Genomic DNA, 19,942 nt, shown 5'->3' with positions numbered 1-19,942 from the left:
AGAATGGACTTGAGGACACGGGGAGTGGGAAGGGTAAGCTGGGATGAAGTGGGAGAGTGGCATGGACATATATACACTACCAAATGTAAAATAGATAGCTAGTGGGAAGCAGCCGCATAGCACAGGGAGATCAGCTCGGTGCTTTGTGACCACCTAGAGGGTGGGATAGGGAGGGTGGGAGGGAGATGCAAGAGGGAAGAGATATGGGGACGTATGTATATGTATAGCTGATTCACTTTGTTATAAAGCAGAAACTAGCACACCATTGTAAAGCAATTATACTCCAATAAAGATGTTAAAAAAAAATCGCCTGCTCTGTAAGGCAGCTTTTGTGCTATAGTATTGTATAGACCTCACTGCTCTTTTCTTAAAATTTAAGTTGTACATTTTATTTTAGATTCACCCTAAGTTTTCTTTGTTAGACTTATTATAAAAATAATACATGCTCAGTGTGAAAAATCAGTAAAGGAATGTCATGGTAACAAAAGTCAAAAAGTAACTTAAAATCCCTTTCCTCATTCATATTCCCCAGAGGAGGCCTGGCGCGTGGTTAACTCCTCCGAAGATCTCCACCCATGTCTATTGCGATGAACCATAAGAAATTGCAGAGATTTGACCACAGAAGTGTCAATTTCACATGGTACGACCTAATCTAAGCACACAGTGATACAGGCATATTGGTGTTTTAAAAAAAATACAGATAGCATCGTGCTGTTTATAGTGTATTGCAATTCGTGATGTTAGGTTGAAGAGAATCTTGGAACTCTTGGCATAACGGTCGTTTAGAGCAGTGCCACTGTTTGATAGTCCACCTGTAGATACACCGTGACTTGACTAACTAGTCTCCTAATTGAAGGACGTTTAGGATGATTCTGGTTTTTCACTCTTCTGAACAATGTAGCACTGAGCATTAGGCATATATCTTAGTACATTTCATGTAAGTTATCTGGAGCATAGCTTTGTAAAAGTGGAATTGCTCTTTTCTGGATTTTAATTTTTTTTTTTTTTAAGAACTGGTCAGATGCCTCTGGTCTCAAGTTGGACTTGCTGACCTTAGGGTCCTTCATCCTCCAGTGATACCACAAAGATGGGACCTCGGTGGAAGCCAGGCAACGCATCCAAGCAAATCCTGTGCAGTTATAAACATTGGCACAAACTTCCCTCCCTTCATGGAACATTCGTGCACTGACTGCCCAGCCGGCCCTGGGTACATGCACGCAGAGAAGACAGTGCAGCTGACTCGGGCTGGGAGGAAGAGGTGTATCTGGAGCTCTGTGGGTGCACGGAAGCCCAAGTGACCTCTTTATCCTGGGGTGGCAGGGGGACCTTGTGATGCTTTCCATAACTTTACTGGTTTGAAAAAGGAGAGAAACGCAGGGCTTGGTTGGAGGGGGGACATTGAGGCGGTGGCAGGTGGCAGTCTGCAAATTAGCTGTGCTGGCCTTCGTGGAAGGGAGCAATGGGCGTTGAGCTCAGCTGAGCCAAGGTGCCAGATGACAGAGCAGGGCTCTCGCCAGCCACTGACCCGGGTAATAAGAGGACACTTGGCCAGCAGCCTCCTGAACACTGTGCCACACAGCTGTTCGTGGATCAGGACCTGTCAAGTTGCCCAGTGTGGTTCTTCTTCTTTTTTTTTTAATGTATTTATTTTTATTATTTATTTTTGGTCACGTTGGGTCTCTGTTGATGCACATGGGCTTTCTCTAGTTGCGGTGAGCGGGGGCTACTCTTCGTTGTGGTGCACGGGCTTCTCATTGCGGTGGCTTCTCTTGTTGCGGAGCACAGGCTCTAGGCGCGTGGGCTCCAGTAGTTGTGACTCGTGGGCTCTAGAGCTCAGGCTCAGTAGTTGTGGCACATGGGCGTAGCTGCTCCACGACATGTGGGATCTTCCTGGACCAGGGCTCGAGCCTGTGTCCCCTGCATTGGCAGGCGGATTCTTAACCACTGCGCCACCAGGGAAGCACACCCAATGTGGTTCTTCTGTCATGATGTGCTGCTCCAAAGCCTGTGAAACATTATGGCAGACAGGGTCCAAATGTCATGTTTACTGCTTTATTTTGTGTGTGTGTGTGTGTGTGTGTGTGTGTGTGTGTGTATAATTCCCCCTTGCACCTTTGAGTTTCCTTGCAAACCATAATCTTGAGAGCAGGGATTAGAAGTTCTTAACTTTTTAAAAAATTGCTTGGGAACCTGTTTGCCAGTCTGGTGAAGCCTGTGGACCCCTTCCCAGAATAAAGTTTGTAAATGAATACAATAAAATACATAGGATTACAAATGAATACAGTTATACTGAAGTACAGGTATCAAAATATTGCAAAAGCTTGGGCTTCCCTGGTGGCGCAGTGGTTGAGAGTCCGCCTGCCGATGCAGGGGACACGGGTTCGTGCCCCGGTCCGGGAAGATCCCCCATGCCGCGGAGCGGCTGGGCCCGTGAGCCATGGCCGCTGAGCCTGCGCGTCCAGAGCCTGTGCTCCGCAACGGGAGAGGCCACAGCAGTGAGAGGCCCACGTACCGCAAAAAAAAAAAAAAAATTGCAAAAACTTAAGCAATACATATTCCTTTATTCATGCCTTAAATAGCAAGATCCAGCAGCGAGTCTAGAAGCGGTCATAATTTTGAAGTAGGGATGAGGGTAAATGATATTTCAAGGTAGCTGCAATGACCATGATGTGAAGTGAAAATATCTCTCCACATAATAGGGAATAAATAAAATCCACAGGTGCTGCTAATCCCAGTGTGGCTTGTTGTCTATATGCAGAGTGGAAAGAAAGACCAGGTTTCACATAGAGGGTAGTGACAATAAAGATGTAATTTTCTTCCCATCTGTGTTGAGACCCCCTGAAATCTATCCACAAACCTCAGTTAAGAATCTCTGCTTTTGGATACAGATGCAAACCCCCATTTGCATCAAGAAAATTTATAAAAACTTACACTTCCCCCCTCTTTATTCTGATAGGGATGAGAAAGGAAACTATATTAAAAATGAGTCAGAATTTAGCAAACATTTTGATTACCTGCAATAAAGATCTTTCCCCTACTTCCGAAAGAGAAAGATACGTGGAATTTTCTGTCGTTCTCTGAATCTCCCAGGGCCATTTTTTGGTACTGATTTTGAGAACTGGGATACTCCAGATTTGTTTATGGTGGGTATTGTCCCCTGAGAATTCTCTAGGCAAGAGAGGTGGACCCCAGATGAGGGTTTCTGGGATTTCCTAGACCTTTGTTTCTGTTCCCTCTGCCTCCCGCTTCGCTGTAAAAGTTAGGGATCTCATAGGTCCATTTGTCAGCAACAAAGTTTGAGAAGGCCTTTAAAAATAGACATGTTAGAAGGAGTGTGTTGGACAGAAAGGAGAAATCTTGTTTATGCTCAACAAATCACTTATATTTAGAATTTTCCTTCAGTTTTCCCTTTGAAATTCTGTATTCTTATTTCACTTGAATGACTCTGCATGGAGCCTTTAAAAGGAGATCAAACAAAACTCTATAAATAATGTTGAATTCTTTTGGGCATTTTGCCCAAATCAGCCTTGCTAAAGCAGAGAAAAGCAGTGTGCTTTATGTATCAGATTTTCTCCTCTGAACATGCAGACTCCCTCCCCCAGAGAGATGGTGGCCTGGGCTGGGGGAATCGAGCCAGGGATGCTTTGGAGAAGTGTCCCCCAGTGTGGTCTGCTGTGGGCCTGGTCATTTGGATTAAGGACTGTGCTGAAAGAGCAAACCAAACCCTGCGACCAGCCTAAGGAGAGGGGAAAACCAGGAGGATGTTTAGAGATGCCACTGAGTGTGATTCCTTTATCTCACTCTGTTGGGAAGGGAAGGTTGGCAAAAAGAAAATTGGTTGAACTGGTATAAATAATGAACAAGGCTGCCTTTTAGCATATTCGTTCATGTAAAGACAAGTGGAAAAAAGGGCAGGAGTCAGGTGGCAGCAAACCCTTCTGTAAAGTAGGTCTGCCCTCATCATTCTAATCTTATACATGAGAAAAACTGAGGTTGAGAGCTCAAGTGGCCTGCACAGTGTGGTCGCAGTGCTGGGGCCACTGGGTTATCTGTCTTTTCGGTGTTGTGAGGCCCAGGATTCTCTTTATGTGCCTTAATGCTATCGTTATGAACCACGTGTCCATGAGCCGGAAAATCAGAGTTCGCGTTTCCTTTCAGACAGCTGATTCACACCAGTTTTATGAGTCAGTTTGAGGTGGAGGCCATTGTGTTTGAAGGAGTTCTTTGTGCCCCTGGCGCCCATATTATATTATGTGGCTTCTATGGAAATATCAGGTGACAACGTTAACATTGAAAATATCCATGTGTAGCTCCTCTTAGCAGAAACTCAGCTTGTTAAATGGATGGCCCCTTTCTGTATTTTGCTTGCAGTAGAAACTTGATTTTTTTTTTTTTGGTCGTGTGTTAATTGGCTGATTTTAAGACTGCTTTCAGTGGCTTCTTTAAACAAGGCATTAGACTCTGAAGTTTCTAGGACTGAGGGAAGATCAGGGATTTGCGTCCCTCCCTCTGTTTCTAGATACCTGGCACCTGGGCTCACAGATTGATGGCGAGTGGGCATTCGTGATGAGACAGCATCCTCAGAACCCTCGTGAGGCACATGTGGGTGTTGGTAAATGAGTTGCACTTGTTGGAAAAGGTGTGCATGAAAGCGCTGAGAGGTGTTAGAGCTGAAGGAGTGGAGAAAAACATACACTGACACTCGGAGATATTTCAAATACAGTGGGATGCAGGCAGTGCTAGAGAAAAGCAATGGTTGTTAGAGGAACCCAGAGAAGGGGCCCCAACGGCAGAGAGTGTATGTGTGTGTGCCCTTCCATACCATCTTCTGTGCCTACACAAGTGTGTTCGTGCACACACACTCTCCTCTCATTCATTTAATTGTATTAGGTCCTAACCTATCACTTGAATGTTGAATGAGTCCATTTATTCATTAGTAAGCATTTGTTGAATGCATACTCTTGATAGGTTCTGGATAATAGGAGTAAATAAAAGAGTCCCTGGTGGGAGCTAAGGAGGGAGGGAGGTGGTGTGTGTGTGTGTGTGTGTGTGTGTGCGCACACGCAAGCGTGCATGCGTTTGCAATGTGGGGATCATATACATATTATGTGATTTGGTCTTTTATTTCTTTTTTTTTTTTTTTTTTTTTTTTTTTTTTTTTTTTTTTTTGCTGTACGCGGGCCTCTCACTGCTGTGGCAGCCTCTCCCGCTGCGGAGCGCAGGCTCAGTGGCCATGGCTCACGGGCCCAGCCGCTCCGCGGCACGCGGGATCTTCCCGGACCGGGGCACGAACCCATGTCCCCTGCATCGGCAGGCGGACTCTCAACCACTGCGCCACCAGGGAAGCCCCTGGTCTTTTAACTTAATGTACGATGGGCACCTTTTACACATCAGTACACACAGAGCTGCTTGCCCGGTTTGATTGGCTGCTGAGTTTCCCACGGCCTGGATAAACCATGATTAATGGAGCCATTCCTTCGCAGTGGACCTTCAGGATGTTTCCTGTGTGGGTCTCTGTGTGTGTATGCATTTGCTATTAGAAGAAATGCTGCCCCGAACATGCTTACACATACATTTCTTCCTACTTGAAACAAGTATTTTCTGTCTTAAAGAGGACTAAATTTAAAATCAAATATACATCATTTCTTGTTGGGATCTAGCCCTGCTCTACTGTTACGTAAAATTGACGGTGGACCATAAATTTGGAAGAAGAGAGCAGTTAGGAGTATCTCAGGCACTGTTTAGTATCACCAATGCGTCGGGCTACAGTGTTAGTGGAGAACGAGACACCTTCAGCACAATGGCAAGACTACAGGGGCCACCATCTTCCCATCCCTGCAATAGGTCAGGGTGGCATTGGCTTTTTTTTTTAATTGGTGAAAGGCACATAACATAAAATATAGCATCTTAACCATTTTGGCATTGGCCTTTAATGGGCACCCTGCTTAACATCGAGTTGAGGCTTTAACTCTTTTCCTCCACCCTTCTGGTCCTTCTTCAGTGCTCCTTTGGGAATTTGTGTTCACAAAATCAGGGATTCTCAGTCCACAGAATGTGGACTAGGTGCTCATTAGTTCATTCATCCATCCATTTAGCAAGAATGGATCACATGTCTGCTCTAACAGACACTGAGCTAGGTACTGGGATCAAAGACAAGTAAGGAAGGGTCATTGGCCCCCAGTATCACCTGACGATGATACTGTGTATCTGCCTTTCCTTCCCTGCGTATCTCATTCCTCCCGCCATGTCTTTCAGGCTTTCTCTTTCACTGTCCTCTGTTGGGCCCTCTGCCTGCTTCTAGGCTCCCGCGCCCGAGCTGTTCTGCATACCCCTTCGCATCAGCCACTTCTCCCTAGGTCACTGTCCTCCTCACATCTTCCTGTCACTTCTCTGCCCAGAAACCTCCTCTGGGCAGGATCTCATAAAAGTAAGTCCTCATCCTTCGCTTGGTATCCAAAGTCCCCCGGAAACACACTCCCGCTCTGTCTTCCTGGTATTATCTTGGGTTGGTGGAAGAAGAGGGCTGCAGACCACAACTTATTTTACTCATGGGCCTCATACAAGTTATCCAGGCTTTCTGGGCCCATCCATCAAGACGGGGCCAGCACCCCTAACCTCACAGTGCTGGTGTGAGGACTTGAGGGGGCGCACACGACATGCCTAGCAGGGTTCTTGGCACGTAGCAGACACCTAGTCAATGTTCATTTCCTTCATCTCCAAGATTCAGTTGATTTTTCTTATGTGACTTTTGACTTCACCCACCTCCCTCCCTGTCCCCTGTGACTCAGAGGCCCTACTAACTAGTTCCCTCTTGGGTCTACATTTTCCTCCTGTATTCTGGTGGGACTTGGGAGCAAATGAGCACTGGCATAGCTGTAACCTCTTTTCAGATGAACTTTGCCTTTGAAGGAGAAGGCAAATGGATTTACTGTTTTCTGCCATGCAAAGATGTTGATGATTGATACACAGCCTTTGGAGAATCGAGCAGGCGCGTCTCCAGGGACCAGACAGTGCTGGTTAATTAAATACTGTACATTTCCACTGCAACAGTCCAGCCACAGCCAAGAGAGGTCTGTAAGGAAAGACCATGAGTTCCTTTTTTCCTGGCATGCCATCAGCCTCTGAAGTGGCCTCCTCGTCGTCTGAGTTACATTACATTGGAAACAGGGTGATGCAAGGGAATTTTTCCAGGAAAAGGTATGATGCTGGGTCCACAAAGTCAGTGATTCAGCTTTCTCTTCCCGTGCACCCAGAATGTACTGGATATCCTGAGTAAAATGGGTGATTCTCCACTTTTATTTAGTTCGCTTTGTATTGTTTTTCCATCCTGAAATAGGAAACCTGGCCCCTTGCATAAATTGATGTTTCCGACTCAAAAAACAGCTTCTTCAAGAATCCGGAATGCTGCTCAGTAACTTGGGGAGTTGCTGCACCCCTGGCAGTGTTTGCTAATTAATGATAGCAGAGACTACCATCTTTTCCATACCCCGGCCCCAGGAACACATTTCCAGAGCTAGAGACTGCTTAGTACAACTGTCCCAAAGGCCTGTGAAATAAAAATCCCAGCACAGCAACATTCACGTGGGTTATGTATTAGGATAACATGGCCAAATCAGTATGATTTTTTTCCCCTTTGGGGAGAAGCCAAATATAGGGCCTGTATAGCATGGTCTGGAAGAGTCCCATTTATTTTTTGACAACTGACCTGTCTAGATGTCTCTATGCTAGAATCACCTGGGGAGTTCCTAAAATTCAGATGCCCAGGCTACACCCCAGATTGGTGACTTCAGAGAATCTAGGGGAGGGGCCCAGGCATCTGTTTTTTTTCCTTTTCCCCCTAAATATTTTATTTAGAAAAATTTCAAATGTACAGAGAAGTTGTAACAATAGTACAATGGACACCCATCTAGATTCACCCATTGTTAACATTTTGCCACATTTGCTTTCTCTCTCTTTTTCTCTCGCTGTATGTATATGTGTATACATATGTGTCTGTATGTATGTGTGTACACACACACACACACATTCCTTTTGTTTTTTCCTTAAACAACTTGAAAGTACATTACAGATATCAAGACACTTCATCCCTAAATACTTCAGAACAAGGACATTCTCCTATGCAACTGCAATAGAATTTTTGTTTTTGCAATAGAATTAACACACTCAGGAAATGTAACATTGATATAATGCTATTATCTAGTATTAGTCCATATCCAAATTCCCCTATTTCTTCCAATAATGTCCTTTATAACCTTTACAAGAAACCCTGAATCCAGTTAAGGATTGCATTATATTTAGTTGTTAAATCTCTTTACTGGTTTAAGATCTAGAACAGTCCCCTAACCTTTAAAAAATCTTATGCGATATTGATTTTAAAAAGATTTTTTTAAACCAGGTCAGTTTTTGTCAACTGTCCCTCATTATGGATTTGCGTGATCTGGATTTGCATGTTTCTTCGCGGTCAGATTTCAGTTAAACATTTTGGGCGGGAGCGTTCTGTAGGTGATGTTAAGCCCTTCTCAGTGCATCACGTAAGGAGGCACCTGATATTAATTTGTCCCATCATTGATGACATGAACTTTGAGGCTGTGTCTGCCAGGTTTCTCCATACTCAGGGGACCATTTCCTTCTGTAATCAATGAATAATCTATGGGGAGATACTTTGAGACTCTCTAAATATCCTAATCCCCAACAGGATTTCACCCAGTGGTTTTAGCAACCATTGATTCTTGCCAGAAACAGTTGTTGCCATGATGGTTATAAAACCATTATGATTATGTGTTTCTATCATTTCTACATGCATTAGTTGACATTCTTTTGTAAAGAAGAGCTTTCCCGTCTTGGCCTATAAACCTATCTAATCTTATCCATCCATCTAGCTAGCTCTCAACCTAGCTACCTAGTGAATGTATCATTATGGGCTCATGAATTTTTTTTGAAATGAATGAATCCTTTAGTACATGCTGCTGTTGTCCCAGATTTGGCCAGTGGAAGCCCTACCAAGCTGAGCCTTGTGTCCTTTACAAATTACCCCTCAAGCCTTAGAGTGCTTCGTTAATTTTGTCATAACCACATATTCCAGTCTCACTTTGTATTTTCTTTGCCCCAGCCCTGGAAGAAGCCATTTTTCTATGGAGACCTTGTTCCTTAGGGGCTGCTGTTAGGACGTTATGGGGAGTTTTATGGAAGCTCCCCAGGTGCTTTCAGGGTACAGCCAAGATTGAGAACCACTGGTTAGTGTCCTCCAAAGGGAGACCACTTGTTCCCAACAAGGTATTTTCCTGTTCTCACGTGTAATTAGTGGCTCTGATTCGTTGTTGAGGTTTAGATTTTTGTGGGCAGTGTCACTTGCGGAGTCGGGTTTAAATGCAGGCCCCTGGCCTCAACCTCGGAGAGTGCAGTTCCGTAGGTCTGCCTTGCAGGTCAACATTCTGACCCAGGTGGACACCAGGCCATGTCTGGAGAAAATGCCAGAAGTAACCCTGAGAATCAGGGGCTTCTTCTGATGTTCCTCTTTGATTTTATAAATGTTTTCTCTTTTGTAAAATGACATCAGGATACTGCTGTGTTTCCTAGGCATGTGGTGAGGCTCCATTTGATTAATTTAGTGAGTTTCTTGGAAATATCAACCCTCTTAGTTATACTCTTGTTCTGTCAAGGAGGATGTGGGATGAAAAAAAACATAGTCTGTATGAGTGTAGAAACTTTTCAGTGTACCCAAAGGTTTTTCTCAAGCCCGGCACTATTTGTTGTTATATTTTTGTGGTCATTGAATGAATTGACCTAGTAAAGTTTTCGGCTGTTGTAAGACCCCGGAAGGCTCTAAAATATAGATGTGTGTGCTGTTCCTGAGGCTGGGTCATGGCATCCTTGGCAGTGTCTGCTATTTCATTTTTAGAGAATGTGAATATACGACATTTCTGCCCCATCCAACCAGCTTTATTTCATTAAAATATGGGCTCCAGTTGCCAGCAGCTGTAAGGAAACGCTCCTGATTTGTGGTTTGTCACTTCCTGGTTTCACAACTTAACCATGTCCCATGTTAGCCTAGCTAGTCCCTTCTGCAGTCTCAAGACTCATAGCCGAGGATTCTTCTTAAGAACAGTCAGACAGGGGAGGCAGTCTCTGGAGTTGCATCTCCTGACTTGAAATCCCTGACCCTTCTAGCACTTTCTAGCTATAAGACCTCTGGTAAAATACTCAGGCTTTTTGTGCCTCCTCTGTCTCCTTGTCTGTAAAAGGGAGGGTCCAAGATCTACCCTCCACGTTCAATGTGAGAATTAAATGCACTAATGCATATAAAGTCCTTAGTAGTCTCTGGCACACAGTAGGTGCTCAGTAAAAGTTAGCTGTTACTATTTTATTAAACAAAGCTGGTCATGAATGGAAGGTGGTCATGAGATCGAAGGAGGGAGTTAAGGGTGCCTGCCTTGTCACCTGTGTTTGCCTATGTTCCTCTTTATGAATGCATGTTCATGCATGTGTATTTTGTGGCCATCATACAATATGGCGGTAGAGAGACGTGTCAAGTATGCCTTTTATGAAGTCTGCCTCAGTCATACTTTTTTTTGGTAAGCCATGTGCATGTGCCCATATACATTTGCTTGTATGTCCATAAAATTCGTGTCCGTTACTTCTTTCAGTTATGTGTAGGGAGTTAAGTGGTCCTGCCTGAAAAACACACACAGTGGCAAAAAGAAAAAAGCCCAGTGAAATGTATTAAAACTTGAGTCCATGTGGATGGGGCTCTGGGCGTGAGGGTGGTAGCTTAAACGAAAGGATTCTGAACCACAGCCTTGGGCAAGTCATGCATTTTTTTCCTCCAGTTTATACCAGCTACTGAAAGGAGATGACATTGTTGTCTACATACCTCTTCAAGGAAGGTCAAGACCAACTAGTAAACATCAGTGAAATACCAAGAAAGGAAAAAATGGCAAATGACATCCTTAAATTCCCTTAAATTTAAGATGGACAGAAGCCACTGAAATGCAGTGTCTCCTAACATCAAATATCCCCCCCGAACTGGGTTTTACATTGGGTGGAACTGGCAAACAAGATTGAAACAGTAATTTGCAGAAGTCGAGGACTGGAAAGCAGCAGTGCAGGAGTTTGGAAGTTATCTGTAATGTGAAAGCCGTGGAGAAGCCCTAAGGCTGTGTTATGCAGTGTTGTGGGAAGCAGCTAAGTACAGATTGCAGAGAACTTGGGATGAGGTGTGAACTAAATTGGTTCATCCAGCATTGGAGTGAGAGCTCTGAACTCAGGCCAAGGACATACTGCCACTTACTAGCTTGGTGACCTCGGGTAAGTCACTGAGCCCTACTTGCCTCATTTGTAAAATGTTTGCTCATTCTGGCTCTTTTCTTTTTAACTCATGTGGTTGGCAAGATAAGTTAGGGTGGTGGGTATCAGGGGTGCTTTAGAAAAGATCACAAACTATCCCAGTGTCGGAGGGAATAATTGTTTCTGCTTGGGGTCGTGTCAGGTGACCTTTTCCACCAGTGACCTCTGGATACCTCCCTGTCGGGCTCACTTTTCTTGGTCTTGTACGTTGACAGTGTGCTTTATAGGTCTTTGTGCCACCCGTTGAATAACCTTAGAGGTAGTTAAGAAATACTGACTTGTTTGTGCCCCGGTCCAGGAAGATCCCACATGCCCCGGAGCGGCTGGGCCCGTGAGCCATGGCCGCTGAGCCTGCGCGTCCGGAGCCTGTGCTCCGCAATGGGAGAGGCCACAACAGTGAGAGGCCCACGTACCGCAAAAAAATAATAATAATAAAAAAATAAAAGGGGAGATACTGACTAGCCTGGCAGAGAGAGATTAGTAAGTGTGCTGTTCTTTCTGATTCCAGACAGGGCGTTATAGAATTCTGATGGAAAGATTTGGTTCGAGAGAAATATTATTCTGTTCTAGGTCCTGACTCTGCTGGGTTAGTCTTTTCTCGAAGGATATATCGCCTCTCCTTCACCCTTTGTGTAGTGTTGGGTTAGATGCTACTTTTTACAGAGGGTTCTGTGAAGATACGAACTTACATTTAACTAAGTTTTATGACTTCAGCTAACAGTAGGTCTTTAGATGTTATTTTTAAGTCACTTTGGTCAGGACTTTGGTGACCTCTGTGGTTATGAGTGTCGAGTTTCAGACATTTGTCATGTTTACTTGTTTCGTGTTCAGATTGTATCTGCAGAGTTTGTTTTGAACATAACATGTAACAAGTAAAGCTCTTAAAGATTTATACAACTTCATCTTAAGAGGTGTGTATGAGGGCAGGGGAGTCACAGTGGGTAGGAGACAGGTGCGGAGATCACTGTATCCTTTATGACAGAGGGCTTGATTTCCCTTCCTTTGTGTTGGAAGCCAGGGAATAGCAGTGGAGTTCTTTACCCTGGAGACCGTTCTTCCTGACTCCCCGCCTGGGAAGAGCTATTTGGGGTGAGCCCTCTGTCCCTGGAAGAGCCTTGGGCTGCCTTACTCTGCCCGCTGACAGTGCAGTTAGCGCCTGGGAACTGGCCTGAGAGCTCTGCATTTGTTCTCATCGAGACCAGCCAGCTCGTGATTTCGCACAAAGAGGTAGAGCGTATTCACGTCGTCGCCAAAGATGTGATTAGACGAGATATTGATTCTGAACTTCTGCCCTCTTCCCTCTGTTCAACTCTGTTCTTCCTTAGTGAGGTTCAGGCAGAAAAAAGATGGAACAGAGAGAACTAGGCCACTGGCTTTTGATAAATATTGATCAGTGAGCACGTCAGATGTAGCAAAGGCCTGCCCCTTTGTATGATGTCACCCTGCATGGGGGTCTCAGTGTGGCCTGTGATCACTCCTGCGGGGACTTGCTTTCTCAGGGAAAGGTTAGAAAAGGAAAAGAATCCCTGTAGGCAGTATCCAAAAATAATTTAAGCATTTCTAAATGTGTTTCCTTGAAGTCGTTGATCCCTTTGGTTTTCAAGGCCATGCGGTGGCAGGAAGGGATGAGGTGAAGTGGTCAGCCTTGAATGACAAACTTCTGAGCACCGCTCGTCTCGGTTCCTCTCTCTTATCCACCTCTTCCCAGCTTGGGCCTCCACTGCCGTCTGTCTGTCTCTGCCCCGCCGCTCCCCGAGCCCCGTCACACGCACACCATATGCGTGTTCTTTCCCCCCACAGTGCATGTCTGTGGCGTGGACAGTTGCATCTGTACTTGAACTGCCCTAAGCCAGGACCTCCCTGTTGGGCCACACTGGGTGAGTGAGATGCTGTGACCTTGAGGGTCCTTCAGTCAGGTGAAGTGTGGCCCTGGTTTTTATCTTGATGTGCCTGGGTTGGTTCTGTGTAAGCAGCCAGCGATCCTGTTAATGGATCCCCTGGGACAGAGGGAAGAGGACAAAAGTGGATTTCCTGAACTCCTGTGGGACATTTGAAATGGTACCAAGAGGAGGCTGAAATGTAAATCAGCCCTTGCTTATCAGCCTGAGTTCCAGCGTGTTAAAAGGGTGATGATTAGTAAGAAGAAGGCCAGGATACTTTATCTTTTCCTTTGCACGTTTGGGAAAAATTTCCTCTGCCCTGCTAGCATTAGAAGCAGACCATTCTTTTTCCTCTACCATATCACATCAGCTTTCATTAAAAGTCACCAGCAGCAAATACAAAGCCCTATCCACGGAAAACCGTTTAAGGCAACACTGTGCCCCAGCGCTTCAGGGGTGGGGTTTTGCCTTCTGCACAATGGATCGGTTTCTCATATCCATGCCTTTCGGACACAGCAGCTTTTAAAAGACCAAGAAGCATTGCTCTGCTTTCTCCTGCCTCTCTCAGAGACCAGAGCTGCCATGCCTCTAGCCATGTCCCAGAGAGCATATGTGAAACAAGTCAGCTTAATTTGCCTGCATGCCTAGGACGCCTCTCTTTAAAATCTAATTTGGAGACAAGAGCTGTGTCTGAATATTTTGCTTTTCCCATGCAGGCGAGCGACGGAGGCGCCGGTGCCAGGTGGCGTTCAGCTACCTGCCCCAGAACGATGATGAGCTTGAGCTGAAAGTTGGCGACATCATAGAGGTGGTAGGAGAGGTACGTGTGCCAGGCGGGTGGGCTCACACGGGCTTTCAGAACCCACCCCTGGCTGGTTGGCCTTGCTGTGGGGGGCGTTAGAGCTCAAGAGACCTTGGACATCACCTGGTTGAGTCTCTTCCGGAGGAAATTCCTCCAGAGAGGCCTGCCACCCAGCAGGGAGGGAAAAAGAAGTGGCATTTATTGAAGACCTAGTATGTGACAGGAGTGACAAGGTTCTTTACGCATGGGCCCGTTCACTCATCGTAACCACTTTATTTTGTAGAAAAAGAAAGAGGCTCAAGAGACCCTAGAAGAGGCAGGGCTGAGGGTTGAAGCCAGGTCCACCTGGCCAGAGACCCTTGTTCTTGCCACTGCACTATATAACCTTGTTCCTGTGTGGTCCTGGCTGCTCAGAGCCAGCCCTGCTGGTGAAGTGTCCCACCAGACACTGGCACGGGCTTTTCAGGCTCCACTCCCTCAGGCCTGGGGGATCCTGGGCTTCGAACTTGGCATCTGATCATTCATTCTGATTCGACACATGTATCTGTATATAGAAGTACAGTTTTCCAATTGCTTTGGTGTCCTGAATACCATTCAACCTTACAGAAACCCATGATTCCCCCCCGCCAAAAAAGGAAGCCGGAAGTCAAGGAGGAGGTTAAGGGTTAAGTGAACTATGATGTGGGTAGAAGTGGCAGGGCTGATGCTAGCAGCCAGGTTTCTTGACTCTCATATAAACATGAAGTGAGCATGCATCAAAGCTTTACTTAACTCACTAATGAGGGCACCTGCAAGATTCTTGGTAAGGCTGGCTCAAAGAGAACGGCGAAAGAGCAAAGTATTCATAATGACTGAAAGAGAAAAAAACTTGATTAAGATTGCTAAGTTAGATGCACAACTACACAGCGTCCTGCAGGGCAGTGAAACTGTAGCCTCTGAGGTTATCTTTTCTAGGGGATGAATCTCTTGCATCTCTGCTGGTAAAAGTTTATTTTCGTGGTTATCTGACAAGACTCATTTGTTTTGCTTTTGGTTTTCTACCGGTTAACATCTACACTAACAGAGTTGTAAACTATCTCATAAATAGTAAATAGTGTGTCAAGCAGATACCTGTCCCTAGAGGATCAGTTAATGGGGCTCCCAGTGTGATACTGGGAGGACATGCAGTGGCCCCTTTTGCCTATTTCCCAGCTTTGGATAATTTATATTAGTATGTCATTCATTCACCATTTTTTTTTATTCCTGGTGCCAAGCAGGGCACATAGGAGACATTTGTTGAAAGCTGAATGAGTTAAAAATGAATGCACAGCAGAGTAGAACATTTGTGCCAATGGTAGAAGGGCACAGTTCATGAGACTGACACCATGGAAGAAATTCCAGAGGAAAAAGTAAACAGTTGTGACTAAAAATAAAAGAGAGTTAAAATTTTGGTATGATTTGAAGAAAGTTTAGCTAAACAAAGAGGACAACAAACAGGAAAAAAATTTGCAATAAATTAAGATGAAAAGTTATTATATATGTAACATATGAAAATATTTTAGAAAGCTACTATAATAATGATAAAGTATAGATAGATCTGCTGTAAACACACATCCCACAAGGGGAAATAAAAATCTTAACCATGAGAAAATGTTCTGCCCTGCTATTAATTAATCAAATTAAGACAATAATGGGTACCTCTTTTTGAAAATCCTAAAACAGATTTAGTGGTAAGACTTGGCAATGCCTAGAAGAACTGGTGACTTTGTATATCTTTATGATCCTTGTATGAAGCTACTTAACAAGCACGTCAATAGCTATAAAAATCTGAATTAATACCCTTTGACTCAGTAATCTTACTCCTAGGAATTTATCCATGGAAATGGTCAACAGAAAAAAAATATGTGAAACATGTTAATTGCAGCAATGCTTGTGATAATGAAAAGTCATCAAGAAAGGGAATAGTTGTGTGAATTAAGTCATATTATCCAGCTAGAAGATCGTGAAGCCACTAATATAGTAAACGCAGAGGCCTTTAAATCTGTATTTATTACAATACTGTGCGTTGTAATTATGTTACATTCCACTAACCTGAGAGCTTTTCAACAGTAGGGATCTGGTTTTTATCTATCTTTATATTCATAGTACCTGGAATAGTGCCTGAAACCTAACATATTCTTTAATAAATGCTTATTGAATAAGTAAATGAATAAATGGAAGTGTGAAAAGGTTTTTTTCCAAAATAAATGAATATATCAGCCACAGATTTGCATACAGTAGGATACAGTCATCTAAAATCTATCTTTGTGCATGTGATCAAAAATGGAAAGGGACCCAGAATTGAAAATGGTTCTGTCATAGAAGATGATTTTTCCTTTAATGTTGTAATAATATTTTAAGAAATGCAAATTAAGGTGAGGAAAATTATTCATAAATTTCTGGGAAATATTGCCCATTCTCAACTGCCTGTTGGCTCCAGGGAAACTGAACGAGGGTCGCTAAAGGAGAGGAATGATTGCAGGGCTGTTATTCTCCTTGCCTGAGAAAAGAGCTTCACCACCATCTACGGTCCCCGCCTCCTTTCCATCCCTGCCAGCTCTGTGCTAGGCTTCATTCTGGGCTTGCTTCAAGCAGGAAAAAGGAAAATTAACTGTGTAGCCTATGCTATTTGTGTAAAACAAAACATAAAGGTTTACCTTTTAATCCATATTTTTAAAGTTATATCATCAAAAATTAATTTCCCTATTGTTGAAATTTACTTGTCATATTGCAGATCCTGGGCCATTGTCACTGTATAATATAAAATCTGCCCTTTTCTCTTATAATGGGTGTTATATAAGTGCCATTGAGTAGCTATTGTCTAATTCCACAGAAGACTAAAAACAAAATAAACGAAAATCCCAAATAAACAAAAACCCTTAAATCACAGGAGCAGGTTGAGATAAGACCATAGTAATAGCTTTGCAATACTATAGAATCAATCTATTGGTCAATAAAAATATAACGTATTGTATTGTGTAGGTGTGTATATATTTTTTTATTGATTGATTAATAGATTAATTCTACAGTATTCCAAAGCTATACACACACAAATGCCCATACTCCCTCCCACCCCAAGAGACAATTCCTAGGAAGGTTTTGAATGTATGGACCGGTTTTTTAGAACAGTTGAATGAAGTAGAGAATCCTAAAAAATGATGTAATCTTAGCTTAAAATATAAAAATGTATATTTGTCTGCCATTTGTCAACACAGCCTCGTAGAGCCAGGGCATCTCCCTTAACTATGGGTTTGCTGGTTTGAGTTCTATCCTCTCTGCATCCATGATGCATCCTCTGCTATTCCCACTGGTTTCTTTAAAGTGGATTGAGGACAACATAAGTGAAACAATCAGGGTTAACAATTCTTCTAAAATTCTACACTCCCTCACCCCTAATCTCTTTTAGTTGTCTTTTTCTACACCTGTTTCGGCACCGTTTTTTTTAAACCTTCAAATTATTATCCTATTCCTTCTCACCACTAGCTTTTTCTCTTCAAACCTACATATTTTGTACTCTTTAACCAAATTGTGTGCTAGCAGGAAGAGCAATGGATGGAAACAGGTTTGGGTGGACACGGCCCTGACCCTTGGTAGAGTGAACAGCCCTTCTGGCAGAAGTCAGCAGCTCAGCTTGGATGGGTCTCTGCAGCGTGGCTAGAGGAGAAATGGAGGGTGTGGGGCGGTCCAGGAATGAGTGGGGTGGGCAAAGTGAAGGTCGCTCAGGAAGCGCTCACCATACTTCTGCCTCCTGGCTGGTCTGCAGGGAGAAAAAATAAGTCACTGTGCACTTAATGGGACTGGGCTGCCAATCCAAAAGGAAAGCTAACAGGCTAAATCCCCTGTAGGCATTTTTAAGGAAATCATTGTAAATACACACTTGTGACATTTTTGTCCAGCGTGGGGAGGATTGATCAATGCAGGCGAAGTTCTAATGATAAGAACAGAGATGGCACATGGACAGGGTTACCAGGAGAAGTGGCATTTGAGGGCCGCTGAAGTTTTGAAACTGGCTTGCTGGCCTATTTTTGGGGTTTGGCTTTTGTTTTAAAGTGCTTTGAAACCTCTTCTTCTTCCTATCTATGTTGTCTAGAGCCTGGGAAAGGCGCTGCATTTCCTCTTGTGCTAGATGAGCTTGGTCTCATCCAGTCTCTCCTCGTGGTGGCCCAAGGGGTGTTCAGAGATTCTGGCTGTTATTTGTTCTTTGTGGTTAGTTTTTGAGGTATTTCCCAGTGGTCCCCAGTCAGGCTGGCTAGATACTGAAGGCTTCACTTTCTGACTTAGAGCTTAACTTGGCCTTGTCGTTTGCAAAGGTCACTTGCATTTCCTAGAAACTTAGGCATCTTACTTATTGTGCCATGGAGAGAGATTTGGTTCTCTCAGCAGGAGTTAAAGAGGCCCTTGAAATTCTTCAAAACTTTTAACTCAATCAGACAACCTCTGTGTGTGTGGATGGGCAATTTATCCTCATTTCATTTTTGGTGTAAGAACTCTGAGAACTCGCATGTGCAAAAGGAGGCCTTTTTGTTTTGTGCTTGCCCAAAACTTGACGGGGAAGTCAAGTTCCTTTAAAAGCTGATTAATTAATAGGTGATCAAAGCATACCTAAATTCTTACCCATTAAGGCACCCTTTGCTTTAGAAGGGTTTGTATCCCTTTTCAAAAAAAGATAACATTAATGTAAGATTTTTTAAATTGTAATTTGATAATCTAGAGAGCCCGGGCTGCTGTACAATTATTTTTCCAAATAACTTTGGGGTGTACATCTCTGATTTCCTAGTGCACAGAGATGGTAGAACGTTCATATTAAGGAGGCGGAAGCCACGTTTTGAAGCAACGATGATTAGATTAGAATCATTGGCATACAAAACAGGCGGCAACCACGTAAAAGTAACATCTTTGCAAGTTTAAATGTATTTATAATAGATTGGCACAGCTATGGGAATTATCAAATATTTGAGCACTTACTTGGTAAGAGAAACTGTGCTTATAGAGATCCAAAGATTTATTGAACAGAACTCTGCTTTGAAACATGCTTGGTATAGTCGGGGAGGGTAAGATATACTCAACTAAGAAGGTGACTAGGGGCTTCCCTGGTGGCGCAGTGGTTGGGGGTCCGCCTGCCGATGCAGGGAACACGGGTTCGTGCCCCGGTCCGGGAAGATCCCACATGCCACGGAGCGGCTGGGCCCGTGAGCCATGGCCGCTGAGCCTGCGCGTCCGGAGCCTGTGCTCCGCAACGGGAGAGAGGCCACAACAGTGAGAGGCCCGCGTACCACAAAAAAAAAAAGAAGGTGACTAATAACCCGAGATACTGTTAGAGTGGCAAATAATGGTGTTGACAAATGAGAGAGGAATTTGAAAACAAAGGTACTCAGTGAGAGGGAAGAAGATGCTTCCTAGAATAGGTGACATTTCAGCCGGACATGTGGAAGGTGAGGAGTATTTGGATTCATTCAGCAAGCACAGCTGTATCGTGTAAGGCGCTGGGCTAGTCCCGAGGAAGGAGGGCAGGACGTTAGTACAGCTTTGCTCTGAGGTTGGGGATGACCTGTGAAGCTTTGGGCGCAGGTGTGGAGTACAGGAAGCAGGAGCTGGCAGATGCAGTCAGATGGGAAAAATGACACTGCTGCCCACACTGAACTTTTATTTTTTAACATCTTTATTGGAGTATAATTGCTTTACAATGTTGTGTTAGTTTCTGCTGTATAACGAAGTGAATCAGCTATACATATACATATATCCCCATATCCTCTCCCTCTTGCGTCTCCATCCCACCCTCCCTATCCCACCCCTCTAGGTGGTCACAAAGCCCTGAGCTGATCTCCCTGTGCTATATGGCTGCTTCCCACTAGCATCTGTTTGACATTTGGTCGTGTATATATGTTAATGTTACTCTCTC

General features: G+C 44.1%; 1 protein-coding gene across 6 annotated transcripts in view; it reads left to right on the top strand.

Moving 5' to 3' along the window:
- The window catches only part of SH3KBP1 (SH3 domain containing kinase binding protein 1), a 344,495-nt gene that overhangs the window by 164,142 nt on the left and 160,411 nt on the right, over nucleotides 1-19,942 (top strand). For all 6 annotated transcript variants that reach the window (XM_065900876.1, XM_065900878.1, XM_065900877.1 and 3 more), the window contains one exon: nucleotides 13,940-14,043. In XM_065900876.1, coding sequence (XP_065756948.1) covers nucleotides 13,940-14,043 — 104 coding nt within the window. The remainder of the gene's footprint in view (nucleotides 1-13,939; nucleotides 14,044-19,942) is intronic.

The sequence above is a fragment of the Phocoena phocoena genome, chromosome X (genome assembly GCF_963924675.1).
Source record: "Phocoena phocoena chromosome X, mPhoPho1.1, whole genome shotgun sequence".
NCBI lineage: Eukaryota > Metazoa > Chordata > Mammalia > Artiodactyla > Phocoenidae > Phocoena > Phocoena phocoena.
The sequence above is the reverse complement of the archived record's forward strand: the minus strand, read 5'-3'. Positions and strand labels throughout refer to the sequence as shown.